The sequence below is a fragment of the Coregonus lavaretus genome (genome assembly GCF_964263955.1).
Source record: "Coregonus lavaretus genome assembly, chromosome: 9".
Taxonomy (NCBI): domain Eukaryota; kingdom Metazoa; phylum Chordata; class Actinopteri; order Salmoniformes; family Salmonidae; genus Coregonus; species Coregonus lavaretus.
This window is the reverse complement of record NC_139996.1, coordinates 50,438,180-50,455,006: the sequence shown is the minus strand read 5'-3', so window position 1 is coordinate 50,455,006 and position 16,827 is coordinate 50,438,180. Positions and strand designations below refer to the sequence as shown.

General features: G+C 40.8%; 2 protein-coding genes across 2 annotated transcripts; one reads left to right on the top strand and one right to left on the bottom strand.

The window, feature by feature from the left end:
* The first annotated feature begins 628 nt into the window (after positions 1-628).
* On the top strand, positions 629-7,786 carry LOC311134466 (calmodulin-like protein 4). The gene is made up of 5 exons (XM_084168149.1): positions 629-917; positions 1,038-1,068; positions 6,259-6,399; positions 6,599-6,787; positions 7,139-7,786. Exons 1-5 carry the CDS (start codon positions 915-917, stop codon positions 7,234-7,236), a joined length of 462 nt encoding a protein of 153 aa, XP_084024275.1. The 5' UTR covers positions 629-914; the 3' UTR covers positions 7,237-7,786.
* A 7,474-nt stretch (positions 7,787-15,260) lies between these two features.
* LOC311135389 (relaxin-3 receptor 1-like) lies at positions 15,261-16,409 on the bottom strand (the record flags this gene model as incomplete). The annotated part of the gene is made up of 1 exon (XM_084169324.1): positions 15,261-16,409. The coding sequence occupies exon 1, from the start codon at positions 16,404-16,406 to the stop codon at positions 15,261-15,263; it is 1,146 nt and encodes a 381-aa protein (XP_084025450.1). The 5' UTR covers positions 16,407-16,409.
* Between the last annotated feature and the right edge of the window lie 418 nt (positions 16,410-16,827).

Genomic DNA, 16,827 nt, shown 5'->3' with positions numbered 1-16,827 from the left:
GGCTGAATCCAGGCAGAAGGCAATGCCAGTCAGTTGGATGTGTCTGTTCCCCTGGGTGCTTGTAAGCATTTCACGGTAAGGTCTAGACCTGCTGTATTCGGCGCATGTGACAAATACAATTTGATTTGATATTGTGCTAACATTCTAAAAGCAATCTGAACTAGAGGAGACAATGGCCTGTGCTTAAACTTTATTTTATTTTATTCCAGGTCATGAGTTAATGTTGTCTTACTTTTGTCCCACCCGTCTCTCCTGGAACTTCTCCTAGGCTAACAACTAAGACTAGCTAGCATGATACTGGAAACCTATGCTGTCATTTAGTCTCTAGATGTGTTAAGAAAATGACATGTTTGGAACCTTAAACAACTAAACACAACTCTACAACCGAAAAGCACTTCCGGGTCCGTTACTTACATCGGTTAAAATCCCTTTTTGAAAATGAACTCTGCGAAACATGCTCATCCTCTACATTAGGAATGTGCTGACTTCACTACATAATTTTAGCTTCTGTTTACCAGAGGAAATGGGCGTGTTAGTTCCACCCGGTGTTACTTTCATCCCGGCTCTCCCCTACACATACTGTATTTCCCCATTTACGAACTTAGTAGTAGGCTAGGCTACATTTCTACACCCCTACAGCAAACCAAGCGGTGGGTCAAGTCTGCCTTTCGGCTAAAACACAAATTAAGGATTGTGCCTTTATTGTGACCGACCGTTTCATGGTGATCGGAGATAAATAGCATAGTAGCCTATAGTTGGTGTGGTGTCTAGTTCACCGTGTGCTCATGGCAACACTGGCAACATATCGCATGGCAACATATCGCAAACTACAAAATAAAGGTTACTCACGCAGGTAAAACAAGCGGACCTGACACGTCGAGTGTGTCTAGGAGCACTGACTGAGCGTAACCACGATGGTAAGGAAGTTATTCCAGTGAAATCGTTATGTACAATAGTCGGCTAATAGTTAGATGTAGCCTACACTAGAAATAGTTACTTGCGTGTAAAAGTTACGTGCTTCTCTTCTTTTGTTACAGGCAAAGTTCCTGACTCAAGACCAAATAAATGGTAAGGCGCGTTAGGCTGTGTGCATATATGTTGAATTGGATAACGGTGATAATTTTAGGCGAGTACGGCACAAGGCACGATTGTTAATCACATGTCGAAATAATCGTGGGTATTCATTTAAATTAATTCCTGGTACGCACAACCTATTTATAATCGTTTTACATTGCGTTACTGTTTGAAAATGTCCACTATCTTGATGATTGGGCTTAGGATAGTCTCTGATCGATACTCAATAAATTGGCAAATAAGATGAAAACTACTACAATTTCACAGAAGCCTACATTCCAGGACTACTTCTTATTGCTGGATGTTGATGTGAACAGACTTCTATTCCACGTAATTTTCCGTGTGCCTGCCACAACACAATGCACCCCATTTGTGTTAACGTTCCTGTTGAGAAGACACACACAATGAATCACTTATATCACCAGTCTTTTGATAGTTTTGTTGTCAAATGTCGATCATAAAACTGTTCAACAATATTTTTAATAGGATATTACAGACTGTGGAGGACTAGTTTATGTATACCAATATATCTTGAAAGCATCTGATTGGTGCTATCATGCATCATGTATGCACCTAGCCCAAGATGTAGTCTTAAGGTGCCTACCTTTACCCCTTAAGGTCCTAATGTTATTTTCAGAGGTAGACTGACTGGCATCCAAAACAGCCAAATATTTAGCAGACACTCTTATCCAGAGTGACTTACAGTTAGTGAGTGCATACATAATTTTTTTAGTTTTCATACTGGCCCCCCGTGGGAATCAAATACACAACCCTGGCGTTGCAAACGCCATGCTCTACCAACTGAGCTACATCCCTGCCGGCCATTCCCTCCCCTACCCTGGACGACTTGTGCGCCGCCTCATGGGTCTCCCAGTCGCGGCCAGCTACGACAGAGCCTGGATTCGAACCAGGATCTCTAGTGGCACAGCTAACACTGCGATGCAGTGCCTTAGACCACTGCGCCACTCGGGAGGAGTGCCACATGAATCGATTCTCGATTGCAATACGGTTCTAGAAACATAAAGGCCTTTATTTTCATATCACATCAAAATAATTTCACAAATGCAAAATATACACGTACTATTTTAACCGGCTTTATCACAGTTGCAGCCGACAGTATTTTTCAGTGACGACACGTTTCTGTTACACACAGGTGTTTGGAGCATGCTAGATAGCTAGTTAGCACAGGTTGTTCCTCTGTCTTCCGTAAACATGCGCTGTAACATGAAGATATGGCTGTGTGGGAACACTGACCCTAACCTTATAAAGGTGTGTATCAATTTAACCTGATATGAAAGATAAGGTCCTTGTGCTTCCAAAACCGTACCACAAACGATGCATGTTAACGTTCAGACCCAGCGTTGGGGCTCTTAACAAAACTCCCCCCTACAGAAGACGCCTTTGTCCAATGACTCTTATATGTAATGTAATGGAACTGAGAGTCATGATCAAGGGCTAGTATTCAGTGCACCATGCAACCCATATATAGTTAAATGGCCCTTCTGTGCTTGCCTTTCAGTAGGCAGCCTATGCTCTCCTCTGTGTGATCGCAGCAAATCCTGACGGCTGTAATCCCTCATCAAAGATTAATGAGCGGTGACTGCAGATACTGTCTCGATTAAGACTGACCTGTATCTCCCAATGAAGAGTATAATGCTCTAGTTCAGTCTTAGCCAGCAGATCAGACCGGCTTGCTTACAGCTGCACTAAGGTTGGACAGGCTTCCTGTGTAGCTTAAGACATCGGGGAGCCGGCGCAAAATATGGCTCGGAAAACGTACCTCAATCCAGGGATGAGAAATGCGTTGTACTCTGAATTGTCCCATTATCACAACTGTTACACAGAGAAGATTGAACGACTGTTAGTTTTTTAGCTGTCGCTCAATTTTCTCAGTGTAGCAATTGGGATAATGGGACAATTCGGAGTACAACGCATTTGTCATCCCTGGATTGAGGTACGTTTTCCGAGCCTTGTCTCACGCCGGCACCGTGGTGTCTTAATCTACTAGTTCAGTCTGTGAGATAAATGGGCTTTATGCTTAACACAGTGAGTTTAACAGCACACCTTACCCTTAACTGCACACACAACTAACATCAACAACATGCATTATAGTCTTTCATGGTTGAGGGTTAAGGAGAAATGGACTACTTCTCTTCTGGTCTTTAAAAAAATAATGTGTGTGTTGAAAATGCCTAACCACATGTATAATCTATTTGCATACACTTCAAACAGTCATACATACCCCATTATAGGTTTCTTCACTGTACCCAGGCAAAAAGCAAGTTTAGCTTTAAAAAAAACGGATAAAAAACAAACATATTCTATCACAGCGCCGCTCCTCTTTCTACATTTGTAATTTAACTGTACTGTATATAACAATATGAATCTGTACAGTGAGCTCCAAAAGTATTGGGACAGTGACAAATGTGTTGTTGTTTTGGCTCTGTACTCCAGCACTTTGAATTTGAAATGTACAATGACTATGGGGTTAGACTGTCAGACTGTCAAGTGCAGACTGTCAGCTTCAATTTTTGACTGTCAGCTTCAATTTGAGGGTATTTTCATCCATATCGGGTGAACCGTTTAGAAATTACAGCACTTTTTGTACATAGTCTCTTCATTTTAGGTGGCCAAAAGTATTGGGACAAATTCACTTATATGTGGATTCAAGTAGTAAAAAGTTAAGTATTTGATCCCTTATTCATAGCACGCAATAACTACATCAAGTTTGAGACTTTACAAATTTGTTGGATGCATTTGCTGTTTGTTTTGATTGTGTTTCAGATGATTTTGTGCTCAATATATATGAATGGTAAATAATGTATTGTGTCATTTTGGAGTCACTTTTATTATAAATAAGAATAGAATATGTTTCTAAATACTTCTACATTAATGTGGATGCTACCATGATTACGAATAATCCTGAATGGATCGTGAATAATGATGAATGAGAAAGTTACAGATGTACAAATATCATACCCCCAAGACATGCTAACCTCTCACCATTACAATAACAGGGGAGGTTAGCAATTTTTTTTTTTGGGGGGGGGGGGGGGGGGGGTTGATATTTGTACGTCTGTAACTTTCTCACTCATTATTCACGATTCATTCAGGACTATCCATAATCATGGTAGCATCCATATTAGTGTAGAAGTGTTTAGAAACATATTATATTCTTATTTACAATAAAAGTGAATCCAAAATGACACAATACATTATTAACCTTTTTTTTTCTCAGTAGTAGAAAGGTGTTCTTATTATTTAACTCCTAGTTTTTATTTAAAATGTAATGTAATATCTTATGTTGTTCTTGTCTATAGCTGTTCTGTACTTACAGTGCATTCGGAAATTATTCAGACCCCTTGACTTTTTCCACATTTTGTTATGTTACAGCCTTATTCTAAAATGAATTAAATAAAATAAAAAGCCTCATCAATCTACACACAATACCCCATGATGACAAAGTGAAAACATTTATTTATATAAAAATAGAAATAACTTATTTACATAAGTATTCAGACCCTTTGCTATGAGACTAGAAATTGAGCTCAGGTGCATCCTGTTTCCATTTATCATCCTTGAGATGTTTCTACAACTTGATTGGAGTCCACCTGTGGTACATTCAATTGATTTGACATGATTTGGAAAGGCACACACCTGTCTATATAAGGTCCCACAGTTGACAGTGCATGTCAGAGCAAAAACCAAGCCTGAGGTCGAAGGAATTGTCTGTAGAGCTCCGAGACAGGATTGTGTCAAGGCACAGATCTGGGGAAGGGTACCAAAAAATGTCTGCAGCATTGAAGGTCCTCAAAAACACAGTGGCCTCCATCATTCTTCAATGGAAGAAGTTTGGAAGCACCAAGACCTTTCCTAGAGCTGGCTGCCCGGCCAAACTGAGCAATCGGGGGAGAAGGGCCTTGGTCAGGGAGTTCCTCTGTGGAGATGGGAGAACCTTCCAGAAGGACAATCATCTCTGCAGCACTCCACCAATCAGGCCTTTATGGTAGAGTGGCCAGACGGCATCCACTCCTCAGTAAAAGGCACATGACAGCCCACTTGGAGTTTGCCAAAGGCACCTAAAGGACTCTCAGACCATGAGAAACAAGATTCTCTGGTCTGATGAAACCAAGATTGAACTCTTTGGCCTGAATGCCAAGCGTCACGTCTGGAGGAAGCCTGGCACCATCCCTATGGTGGAGCGTGGTGGTGGCAGCATCATGCTGTGTGGATGTTTATCAGCGGCAGTGACTGAGAGACTATTCTGGATCGAGGGAAAGATGAACGGAGCAAATTAAAGAGAGATCCTTGATGAAAACTTGCTCCAGAGCGCTCAGGACCTCAGACTGGGGCGAAGGTTCACCTTCCATCAGGACAACGACCCTAAGCACACAGCCAAGACAACACAGGAGTGGCTTCGGGACAAGTCTCTGAATGTCCTTGAGTGGCCCAGCCAGACCCAGGACTTGAAACTGATCGAACATCTCTGTAGAGACCTGAAAATAGCCGTGCAGCGACGCTCCCCATCCAACCTGACAGAGCTTGAGAGGATCTGCAGAGAAGAATGGGAGAAACTCCCCAAATACATGTGTGCCAAGCTTGTAGCGTCATACCCAAGAAGACTTGAGGCTGTACTCGCTTCCAAAGGTGCAAAGTACTGAGTAAATGGTCTGAATACTTATGTAAATATAATATTTTATAGATTTTTTTATTTTATACATTTGCAAAAAAATAAAAAACTTGTTTTTGCTTCGTCATTAAGGGGTATTGTGTGTAGATTGATGAGGGAAAAAACGATTTAATCAACTTTAGAATAAGGCTGTAACGTAACAAAATGTGGAAAAAGTCAAGGGGTCTGAATACACTGTATTTGTACATTTTATGTGAACCCAAGGAATGTGCAGTAGCTAATCGTGATCTTAGTAAACTAAACTAAACCTATTGAATTAGAAGGATTAGAACGGTCTTGAAACCTCTGACCATGGACATTTGACAGGTAAACTCATGGGTACACTTAAAATGTCCGACAGTCCATTTATTATGGCATAATTAACCTGTATGGGGATGTCCGTTCTATTCATTCCATTTCTATGGTTTGATCTCCTCAGGGGAATAGCCATTAGAAGCCTACATAGACATACCTAGAAGAGCTGTGGAAATGTGACAACCTCTTCTTTCTCACAGAATTCAAGGAATGCTTTTCACTCTATGACAAGAAGCACAAGGGTAAAATTGAGGCCAAGGACCTGATTATAGTTATGCGCTGCCTGGGGGTCAGCCCCACTTTCATTGAGGTGGACAGACACCTGCAAATCTCCAAGATAGGTACGCATGTCTGTCTGTCGGTCGGTCAGTCAATCTGTCTGTCTATGTGTCTGTCTATCTGTCTGTCTGCCCGTCCGCCTGGCTGTCCGTCTTTCAATATCTTGTCATTGCTAAACTATCCCTTACAATCAATCAATTTCATATTCAACCAATCATTTGATCGATCATTCAATCAACCACTCTCCCTCCGTTCCACTAGATAAGGGCGGAGAGCTGGACTTCTCCACCTTCCTGACCATGATGCACCAGCAGATCCAGCAGGAGGATCCCAGAGCAGAGATCCTGGAGGCCATGAGGATGACGGACAAGCAGAAGAAGGGCTACATCCTAGCCTCGGAGCTCCGGGCCAAGCTCACCGGGCTGGGAGAGAAGCTCACTGATAAAGAAGGTAAGGGTCATAAACACGCGTGCCACATGTATACGAGAGAGTGTAGAGTGTATGTATGTGCATTGTGTTTGTTTGTACAAACCCCACACATCCAGAATCACGGGTGTGCATTATTGTACCAACTTAACAACATTTCAATGGTAGTAAATGTAATTGAATTACTTTGTTACTTTATTACACCCAAACTGTATATTCTGTTTGAAAAACACTTGACATTTGACATATGTATGACAGAGATTGTATACCAGTAGTCATAAAATGTCTTAAAACATTCAAAGACCAGTGATGAAATGACTGATTCGATGAGTTATAATTAAGTTGTGTGGGCGTCATCTTCTCACTTCCCTGCAGTTGACGAGCTGCTGAAAGAGACTGGTGTGGGACCAGACGGACGTGTCCACTACGAGGAGTTCGCCAAAACAATGACCCTTCCTTCTACAAACTGCTGAGCAGCCATCAGGCCGGGCACGATCATACTGTACCGCAAAAGTGCACTGACTCTAAGCATCTGCATGCGGGCTGCCCACTAACAACATGTTGAGATGAGAAATAATAATAATATAATATAATAATAATAATATGCCATTTAGCAGACGCTTTTATCCAAAGCGACTTACAGTCATGCGTGCATACATTTTTGTGTAAATAGTTTTTTTTCTTTATAAGCTTTCTGAGGGATATGTTTCGATTGTTATTATGTTTTCCTTATGTTTCCATTATATCTCCTTATATGTTGAGGGAAACAATGATGTGCCTGGTTGAATCTTCTGCACTTTAAATAGATAGCTAATACTAACTGGCATTGTAATAGCTTATCACTTTTACCAAGTCATCACTAAAAAGCCTACTGACATTTCCACAAAGTAATGACATTGTTTTTCTTATTGATACAAGAGCAACTTGATTTCTTGATAATAAATGGACCAATAATTTTAGGTCCAGATTTGCTATAAAATTGTTTTTATGTAAATGTGAATAAGCTTTGTAGGTTTGGGTCAAACACATTAATCTCTCGTGGACAGACTTTGTATGCCAGAGGTAGTTTACGTGGTGTGGTTCAAAAGTGGTGTGGCAAAATTCATACATGTCTTTTCTGGGGCCTGGAGTTTTTCCTGATCTCATGACCTGGTCAGGTAAAACTCTGGGTCCTATTCATAGGCTATGACAAAATATTATAATTATAGATAGCTTCCCTTTTCATCTGTGCTATGACTATAGGGCTGGGTTTTTTCTTGTCAGGTCATGTGAATTGGAAACACTTCTGGCCTAAGGTGGACCTTTCAAACTACCACAAACCCTGTTATTATTCATTCTGAATCTGATATCAAAAGATCCAGAGACAACAACTTCAATGGACAACATACTTTGTAGTTTAATGAAGTACTATAGCAGGGCTGAGTGTTATGCTTACAATGTCTTTAAATATTATAATATATATATACACTCACAATGTTAAGCAGTAGACTTTTAAAACAAAAAAAGACAGACAGGTTTCAATGTAGAAAATAATTTTAATTCTGTCACAACCTATTATCTGTTCATCTGACTGCAGTGCTCTTCTGCAATTAATTCTGTAAGCTTTATGTAAGGCAGGGTTACATTTTAATCCTATAGACGAAGAACCATTTAAGTGCTTTTTGAAGAAAAAAATTTGATTTTATGAATCAATATAAAAAGTATGGAAAATACTGAAATATTTAATAAAAAACTAGCAACTTGTCACGCCCTGACTCAGGGGACGCTTATATGTTGAGTCAGGGTGTGTATATTCCTTGTTGTGCTTGTTCTATGTATGAGGATCTAGTATGTCTAGTTCTATGTTGGCCGGTGTGGTTCCCAATCAGAGGCAGCTGTCGCTCGTTGTCTCTGATTGGGGGCAATACTTAAGCAGCCTATTGGCACTGTCTAGTTGTGGGATGTTGTTCCTTGTAAGGTTGTGTGTGTGTGTGTGTGTGTGTGTGTGTGTGTGTGTGTGTGTGTGTGTGTGTGTGTGTGTGTGTGTGTGTGTGTGTGTGTGTGTGTGTGTGTGTGTGTGTGTGTGTGTGTGTGTGTGTGTGTGTGTGTGTGTGTGTGTGTGTGTGTGTGTGTGTGTGTGTGTGTGTGTGTGTGTGTGTGTGTGTGTGTGTGTGTGTGTGTGTGTGTGTGTGTGTGTGTGTGTGTGTGTGTGTGTGTGTGTGTGTGTGTGTGTGTGTGTGTGTGTGTGTGTGTGTGTGTGTGTGTGTGTGTGTGTGTGTGTGTGTGTGTGTGTGTGTGTGTGTGTGTGTGTGTGTGTGTGTGTGTGTGTGTGTGTGTGTGTGTGTGTGTGTGTGTGTGTGTGTGTGTGTGTGTGTGTGTGTGTGTGTGTGTGTGTGTGTGTGTGTGTGTGTGTGTGTGTGTGTGTGTGTGTTCTACCTTGGACTTCACGTTTCGTTTCCTTTGTTGTTTTGTCGTGTGTTTAATCGTTAAAATAAACATGTACGTATATCACGCTGCGCCTTGGTCTGACCCGTCATTCAACGAACGTGACACAACTATAATTGAAAGAGAGAAGTGTGATGAAATTATCTTTCAATAATTACACTTTTGATGTTACATACACATAAAAAAAAAGATAAATATTTGACTATCAGAATCTTTCTAAACACACATATGGTTGTTCGTTGCAAGGGTTCATTTAACACTATACACCAGGGATCATCAACTAGATTTAGCTGCGGGATTATTTTTTCTTGAGCGGATGGTCGGGGGTCCGGAACATAATTACAAATAATTTGTAGACAGCAAATTGACCTCAAGAAGCCGAAATCGATATAATGTTTGACTAAAACATAACAATGTCAAACCTTGCTTACATTTGTATACGATCACGTTTCTTTCTTAAATTAAAATCACTTGGAGCTGATTTCCTGTTTTTTTGTCTATTATGTCCAAAACATTTAATAAAAAAATGCATTAGCCATTTAACTGTTATGGTTGGACAAACGTGTTCATATTGTCTGTTTAGACTGCTCTGTGGTGGAATTTGTAGGTTTTTTACTTTTAAGACAGTGACATTTTCACCACAAACATTTGTGAATAATCACCAGCAGTGTAAATAAAAGAATATGCTAACATTAATGGACTAACAAACTGGCTGACTAACATTTTCAGGAACTTCAGAATCCCTTGGTCTTTGGTAGCAGCAACAGATAGTTTCATCTTCTTTACCCTGTGTAGCCTTATAAACTGCATGCTTTCCTGGCGAGTCGTAGTGGGAGGACCACACAACCTGTCATCGCGTGACTCCATGTTTACTTCGATATGATGGTTAATATAGCAATATTTGCGCATAAAAGCGCTTCCATCGACATTTCTTGCAGAATTAATTTTATCGACACAAAAAGATCCAACCTTGTCTAGAGTATTTTGTTTTCTCGACAATAGTAAAGTTTTCCCGAAAACTGTCATGGCATTTTTTTTAACCCACATGTACTTTGCTCACATAAAAAGGTGGGATGGATACCTGGTTAGTGAGTCTATATAATTAACGTTAGCTTGTGGCTGCATGATTGCATCAACCTAGCTAGCTAATGCTAAACTACTAAAGCTTATATTTGTAGTTTTCTTAGCTACAGTGAGGGAAACAAGTATTTGATCCCCTGCTGATTTTGTACGTTTGCGCACTGACAAAGACATGATCGGCCTATAATTTTAATGGTAGGTTTATTTGAACAGTGAGAGACAGAATAACAACAAAAAAATCCTGAAAGACGCATGTCAAAAATGTTATAAATTGATTTGCATTTTAATGAGGGAAATAAGTATTTGACCCCTCTGCAAAACATGACTTAGTACTTGGTGGCAAAACCCTTGTTGGCAATCACAGAGGTCAGACGTTTCTTGTTGTTGGCCACCAGGTTTGCACACATCTCAGGAGGGATTTTGTCCCAATCCTCTTTGCAGATCTTCTCCAAGTCATTAAGGTTTCGAGTCTGACGTTTGGCAACTCAAACCTTCAGCTCCCTCCACAGATTTTCTATGGGATTAAGGTCTGGAGACTGGCTAGGCCACTCCAGGACCTTAATGTGCTTCTTCTTGAACCACTCCTTTGTTGCCTTGGCCGTGTGTTTTGGGTCATTGTCATGCTGGAATACCCATCCACGACCCATTTTCAATGCCCTGGCTGAGGGAAGGAGGTTCTCACCCAAGATTTGATGCGGAGGAGAACTGGGTGAAAGTGTTGTGGTCAGATGAGACCAAAATGGAGCTCTTTGGCATCAACTCAACTCGCCGTGTTTGGAGGAGGAGGAATGCTGCCTATGACCCCAAGAACACCATCCCCACCGTCAAACATGGAGGTGGAAACATTATGCTTTGGGGGTGTTTTTCTGCTAAGGGGACAGGACAACTTCACCGCATCAAAGGGACGATGGACGGGGCCATGTACCGTCAAATCTTGGGTGAGAACCTCCTTCCCTCAGCCAGGGCATTGAAAATGGGTCGTGGATGGGTATTCCAGCATTACAATGACCCAAAACACACGGCCAAAGCAACAAAGGAGTGGCTCAAGAAGAAGTACATTAAGGTCCTGGAGTGGCCTAGCCAGTCTCCCGACCTTAATCCCATAGGAAATCTGTGGAGGGAGCTGAAGGTTCGAGTTGCCAAATGTTAGCCTCGAAACCTTAATGACTTGGAGAAGATCTGCAAAGAGGAGTGGGACAAAATCCCTCCTGAGATGTGTGCAAACCTGGTGGCCAACTACAAGAAACGTCTGACCACTGTGATTGCCAACAAGGGTTTTGCCACCAAGTACTAAGTCATGTTTTGCAGAGGGGTCAAATACTTATTTCCTTCATTAAAATGCAAATCAATTTTTGACATGCGTTTTTCAGGATTTTTTGTTGTTGTTATTCTGTCTCTCACTGTTTAAATAAACCTACCATTAAAATTAAAAGTATTTCTTTGTCATTGGGCAAACGTACAAAATCAGCAGGGGATCAAATACTTTTTCCCCTCACGGTATATTACAGGTGTATTTGGATTTCAAAACCACCCAAGCAGTTACATGAACCTGAGACAGAAAGAGGTTACTATTGCAACTGTTTACCTAATCTTATTACGTAATATATCTGTAAAGTTAATTTTCACAAATTGCTAAAAATAAAGGCAGATAAGAAATGGTGTCAGTTACTATTATTGTGTAACTATAGATTAGATTTTCCTTTTGCGATTGTGAAAGTACCTCTGGGCCATTGTGTATACAGCTGAGTAAATGTATTTTTATTGCAAATATAATTTATTTGCCTTACAATATTCTATTTTCGGATTACTGCTTCCTGATAAAGTATCCTTATTTCCACTGAGTATTGTTTACTCTTAGGCAATGCAAACTAGCAATATTCAGACTTGGGGATTGCAGTAATTGTGTCAATTCTAAATTAGTTATTGAACAGGATAATGCTCTGGAGCTATGAAATGGAAACCTATAGGGTAATTTCAGCGGACATGGTACACTGAGTGTGTACACAGTGCTGTTACAGTAATGTGCCTTGAGCAGTATATGCTGTACAATAGTGTGTGTGTAGCCCTGTGGATCTCTATGGCCCTTAATAATCTCATAAAAGGTTGTCAGTAGTTCATGACCTCCCCCATTACTCAATTGCACAAATACCATAGGGATTTATATGGCATATACTTTATAGCCCCTCAGCCATGTAGACCCCTTTCAGTGATTCTGTCTAAAGTGAATCGATAGAGGCAGGTAAACTGGTGTGTGGTAGATTATTAAGGTTATGATGTTTTACTTTGTAGAGATTGACAGGTTAAAGAAGGGTTATAAAATGTGAAGTAATTTGTTAGCGAGCAGGATAACCTTCACTTGGAAAACAACACCCATGTGGGTCGAAACTGAAAATAACCTGTTGTGACTTGGTTTTTTGTTTATTTTAGAATATATATTAAACACAGCATTTTACATTGTAGTCATTTAGTAGATGCTCTTATCCAGAGTGACTTACAGTTAGTGAGTGCATACATATTTTTTTTTCTTTCATACTGGCCCCCTGTGGGAATCAAACCCACAACCATGGCGTTGCAAACGCCATGCTCTACCAACTGAGCTACACAGGACCATGTATGGCTCAATAATTCCCTTCGTTTTCTCCTACATATTTTGCTGTTTTTGTTGTCTTGTTAAGTCCATGTTCAGATTGAATGAATGATGTATTGACTATAGTGGCCCCTCAGTGGACATACTGGGTTAGGAGCTACAATTAATTTGGCTCTATACTCCAGCATTTTGGATTTGAGATTAAATGTTTCATATGAGGCGACAGTACAGAATGTCACCTTTTATTTGAGGGTATTTTCATACATATCTCTTTAACCATTCAGAAATGAAAGGACCTTATGTATCTAGTCCCTCCATTTGAAGAAGTCATAAGTATTTGGACAAATTCAATTATCGTATATTAGCTCCATAGCTCAACCAGTGAGCAATGGACTGCCACTTCTGTCTTACCCTTGGCACTGACGGTTTTCCAAAATGTCTCGTTTTTATTGTGTTGATGATTTCCCACTTATTTTTGTTTAGTGCCAAACATCACTGCTAAATGAGACAACAAATGGCCATGAGAAATAATTTTATTATGCAGATGTATGGTCGACATATCAGTCATTACATTTGTTTTTAGCGAAGAGTACACATATTTCACAGGCATCAGTCACAGAAACCTTTTCAATATTTACATCACAGATGTTTCCAAAGTTCTCCTTGTAGTTGATAATAGAATAGGCCAATGATGTTCATAAACCCTGGCCATCGGTCGGCCATATTGGCACTCCCCAGTAGAAGCAGTCCTCCACAGGAATTAATGGAATTCTACAGTATTTTAATTAAATGTTTCAAGGACAAGATTACATGTATTTTAAGTATTTTTTGTTGTTGTAGTGGGGACAGCAACATTAGCAATCTCAAAAAAATTATACTTTAAGGACATTTTTTTATATATTTTTTCATTTTGTATGCATAAAGGTGTCTGTAATAGAATAAATGTGGCAAAAACAAATGTAGACATTAATAAATGCATTGCTATAGCGTCCAAAATATGTTTTGCAACGTGGGGGAGTGACAAGATGAAGGCACAGTGGCTTCAACACAGCCCACCCTGTCAGTCATCTAGTGTATAGACTATATAAATCCTTGGAATAGGCATAGGCTATAGTCACAACTAAGAAGTAACATGAGTAACCGGAATCCTGGGACTGTCCCAGGTACCCTCTTCACATTTCCCGAAAAAGGTTAATGACAAGACCCGGGAAATTAGCCTACAACATTTTCCCCCAATGTCGCACTAATAAAATTCCACAAACTACACACCATGGAGATTAGCAAAAAATTAAATAGCACATTATCCAAACAGGTTGTCACATGGAAGCCTTTAGCGCAGGTATTTACTTCACACAATGTTGCCATAAATTCAAAGCACACGCATAATTGACACTGCTACCCTCCTTTAGGTTTTCACTCCAACTCCAGTTGTAACTACCCTGATTCTTATCAACTAGCTAATTATTAGAATCAGGTGCGCTAGATTAGGTTTGGTGTGAAAACCAACAGGATGGTAGCTCTTCAGGAACAGGGTCGGAGAGCTCTGCCCTACAGGAAACCCTTACAGTATAGCCTATAAAATAACGTGTGCCTATTTGAGCCGTCAATGTGACTCTCCAGACAGTCACAAATTTGATAGGCCTATGCACAATTCACTACATAGGCATCTCTGTCACAGTTTGTTAACAATTCAGAGAGGCATGAGTGAAAATTGTACTGTATCTTCTCCTGTCATAGTTGCTGCCCATATGAGAGCTTCGGTTTGTGTGATCAACAAACGGTATGAAAGTAGATATATATATGGATAACAGAGTTGGTCCCTGTTAAGATACCTTGATATTTAAACTATTTATATTTTTAATCTCCCCGTTATTAATGATTTGATATGTTATTTGTATAATCATCAACTCGATTTTGCAAAATATAAGAGATACTTTGTCATTCGTTGAAGGAGGTTATCTAGCAAGCGTAGCAACTTTAGTCAGTTGACAGTTTTTTGACTGCCGTTATATAGTTTGTATGATTCGACAACACTATACTCCAGGTGCGCTCTGTGCGTCCTGAACGCGCTCTGTGTCGAGATATGCACTGAATTAATTGAGGAACATGATAACGCTCGGGATTTATGGAATTTAATTCACAATAGTGTCATTGGCGATCAAATATAGTTCATTACTAAATATAAGTTTCATTTGCTCTGAAATCTTTACATAGTGGTGCATCCAAGCCGACAAGGTGGCACAGCGCCCCTATTATTTGGGGAGAACCCTGGCATAGTGACCATATCTTGGTTTTAAACGCTTTGAATTGGGCAGTTCCAATTTTGCCGTACTTCCCGGACTCAAGGGATACATATGAAGTATTCCCTGTACTGAATTTGGTAGATTTTCGGGGAAATATGAATCCCTAGTCGCGACGTTGCAAAGCATCTGTTACAATGGATAGTTGACAGAGGTCGGTGTCTATGACATTCAAAGGTATTACTGTTTGGGTGTCAGCGTGGACAGAGGCTTTTGGAGTTGCAGAAAAGGGACGTATTTGGCAGCTGTTCGCAGGTGAGGAAACCCGCCAGAATAAATCCTTCAACATTTTCCTGAACTCTCTTCGCATGAGACAATATAAAACAGGGTTCAAGCAACTATTGGCATGTGCCAGGCACACGGTCACAGGGAAAACATAGGTGTGAACCATATAGTAAGACTTGTCCCAGTTCACCACATTAAATTTGACCAGGACGCCCCAGAAAGTGATGGCGTGATTTGGCATCCAACACAAAAAGAATGAAAGAACCACAATGGTAACGGATTTAGTGACTCTGTTACTCCGTTTAGGATGGTTGTGGTTCATACTCCTCTGGCGAACGAATCGTAGGAGCATCACATAGCAAATTGATACTATGAGCATGGGGAAAACAAAGGCAATTAGGATTTTTTGTAAGTGATATAAAGCCAGCCAGTGCTGGCCCTCCGGGAACCGCAAAAGGCAGAGCTTCTCCCCAGCGATGTTTGTCATTTTGGAGAATATAGCCGTTGGCGCGGTGGCCACAGTGGCAGAGACCCAGAGTACTGCGCTTACCCATCTCACCGAACAATATCTGTGTCTAGTCCGGTCCTTTAGAGCCGAGGCAACCGACCAGTAGCGCGTGACACTCATAGCAGTGAGAAAGAACACACTCGCGTACATGTTCATAACAGTGACGGAGAGAATGATCTTGCACATCGCGTTCCCAAACGGCCAGCTGAAGTCCAGAGCGGTGTCCACCGCCCAGAAAGGCAGGGTCAGGACAAACTGGAAGTCCGTCATGGCCAAATTAAGAACGAAAAAGTGTATGGTGGACCTTGTTCTCCCTCGTCTCACTTTCATTAAGAAAACGACTAACAAATTCCCTACCAAACCCGCTGCGCAAACCACAGAATACACGATTGATATCATGATTCGAAGCACTGGACTGCCGTCGGCGGTCACATCTATATCCTCCAGGCTGCTGAATCGGTCTGGGTCCGTAGAGGACCGGTTGTAAGAGCTGATGTTATGGTTCCAAGTGTCCGCCATCCTGGGCAAGGCAGGTGCCTTTAGGAGCACCAAGCTAAGTGCCAATTGCATATCCCCTATTTAGTTCCAGACGTAAAATATATTCAAAAACAATTAAAGATACATCGTTGCAAACATGGTATGGTAGCATAAACTTTTCATACGTCCAAAAAAGATACTTGAAAGTCTGCATCTTCTCATGTTATAATGGTCCGTGCCCTCGAACGCACACTGGCTTTTAAATAGCCTACTCTGCCAGTGGAAGCGCCACCCCATAGGCAACGATTGGTTAACGTACTTATGTAGCTCAATTGGTAGAGCATGGCGCTTGTAACGCAAGGGTAGTGTGTTCTATCCCCGGGACCACCCATAGGTATAAATGTATGCACACATGACTTAAAGTCGCTTTGGATACAAGCGTCTGCTAAATTGCATATTATTA

Bases quoted from the DNA above. Each gene is read 5' to 3' on its own strand.
- LOC311134466 (XM_084168149.1), top strand. The intron at 1,069-6,258 runs GTAAGGCGCGTT...TCTTTCTCACAG, and splicing joins GACTCAAGACCAAATAAATG to AATTCAAGGAATGCTTTTCA. The intron at 6,400-6,598 runs GTACGCATGTCT...CCGTTCCACTAG, and splicing joins CCTGCAAATCTCCAAGATAG to ATAAGGGCGGAGAGCTGGAC.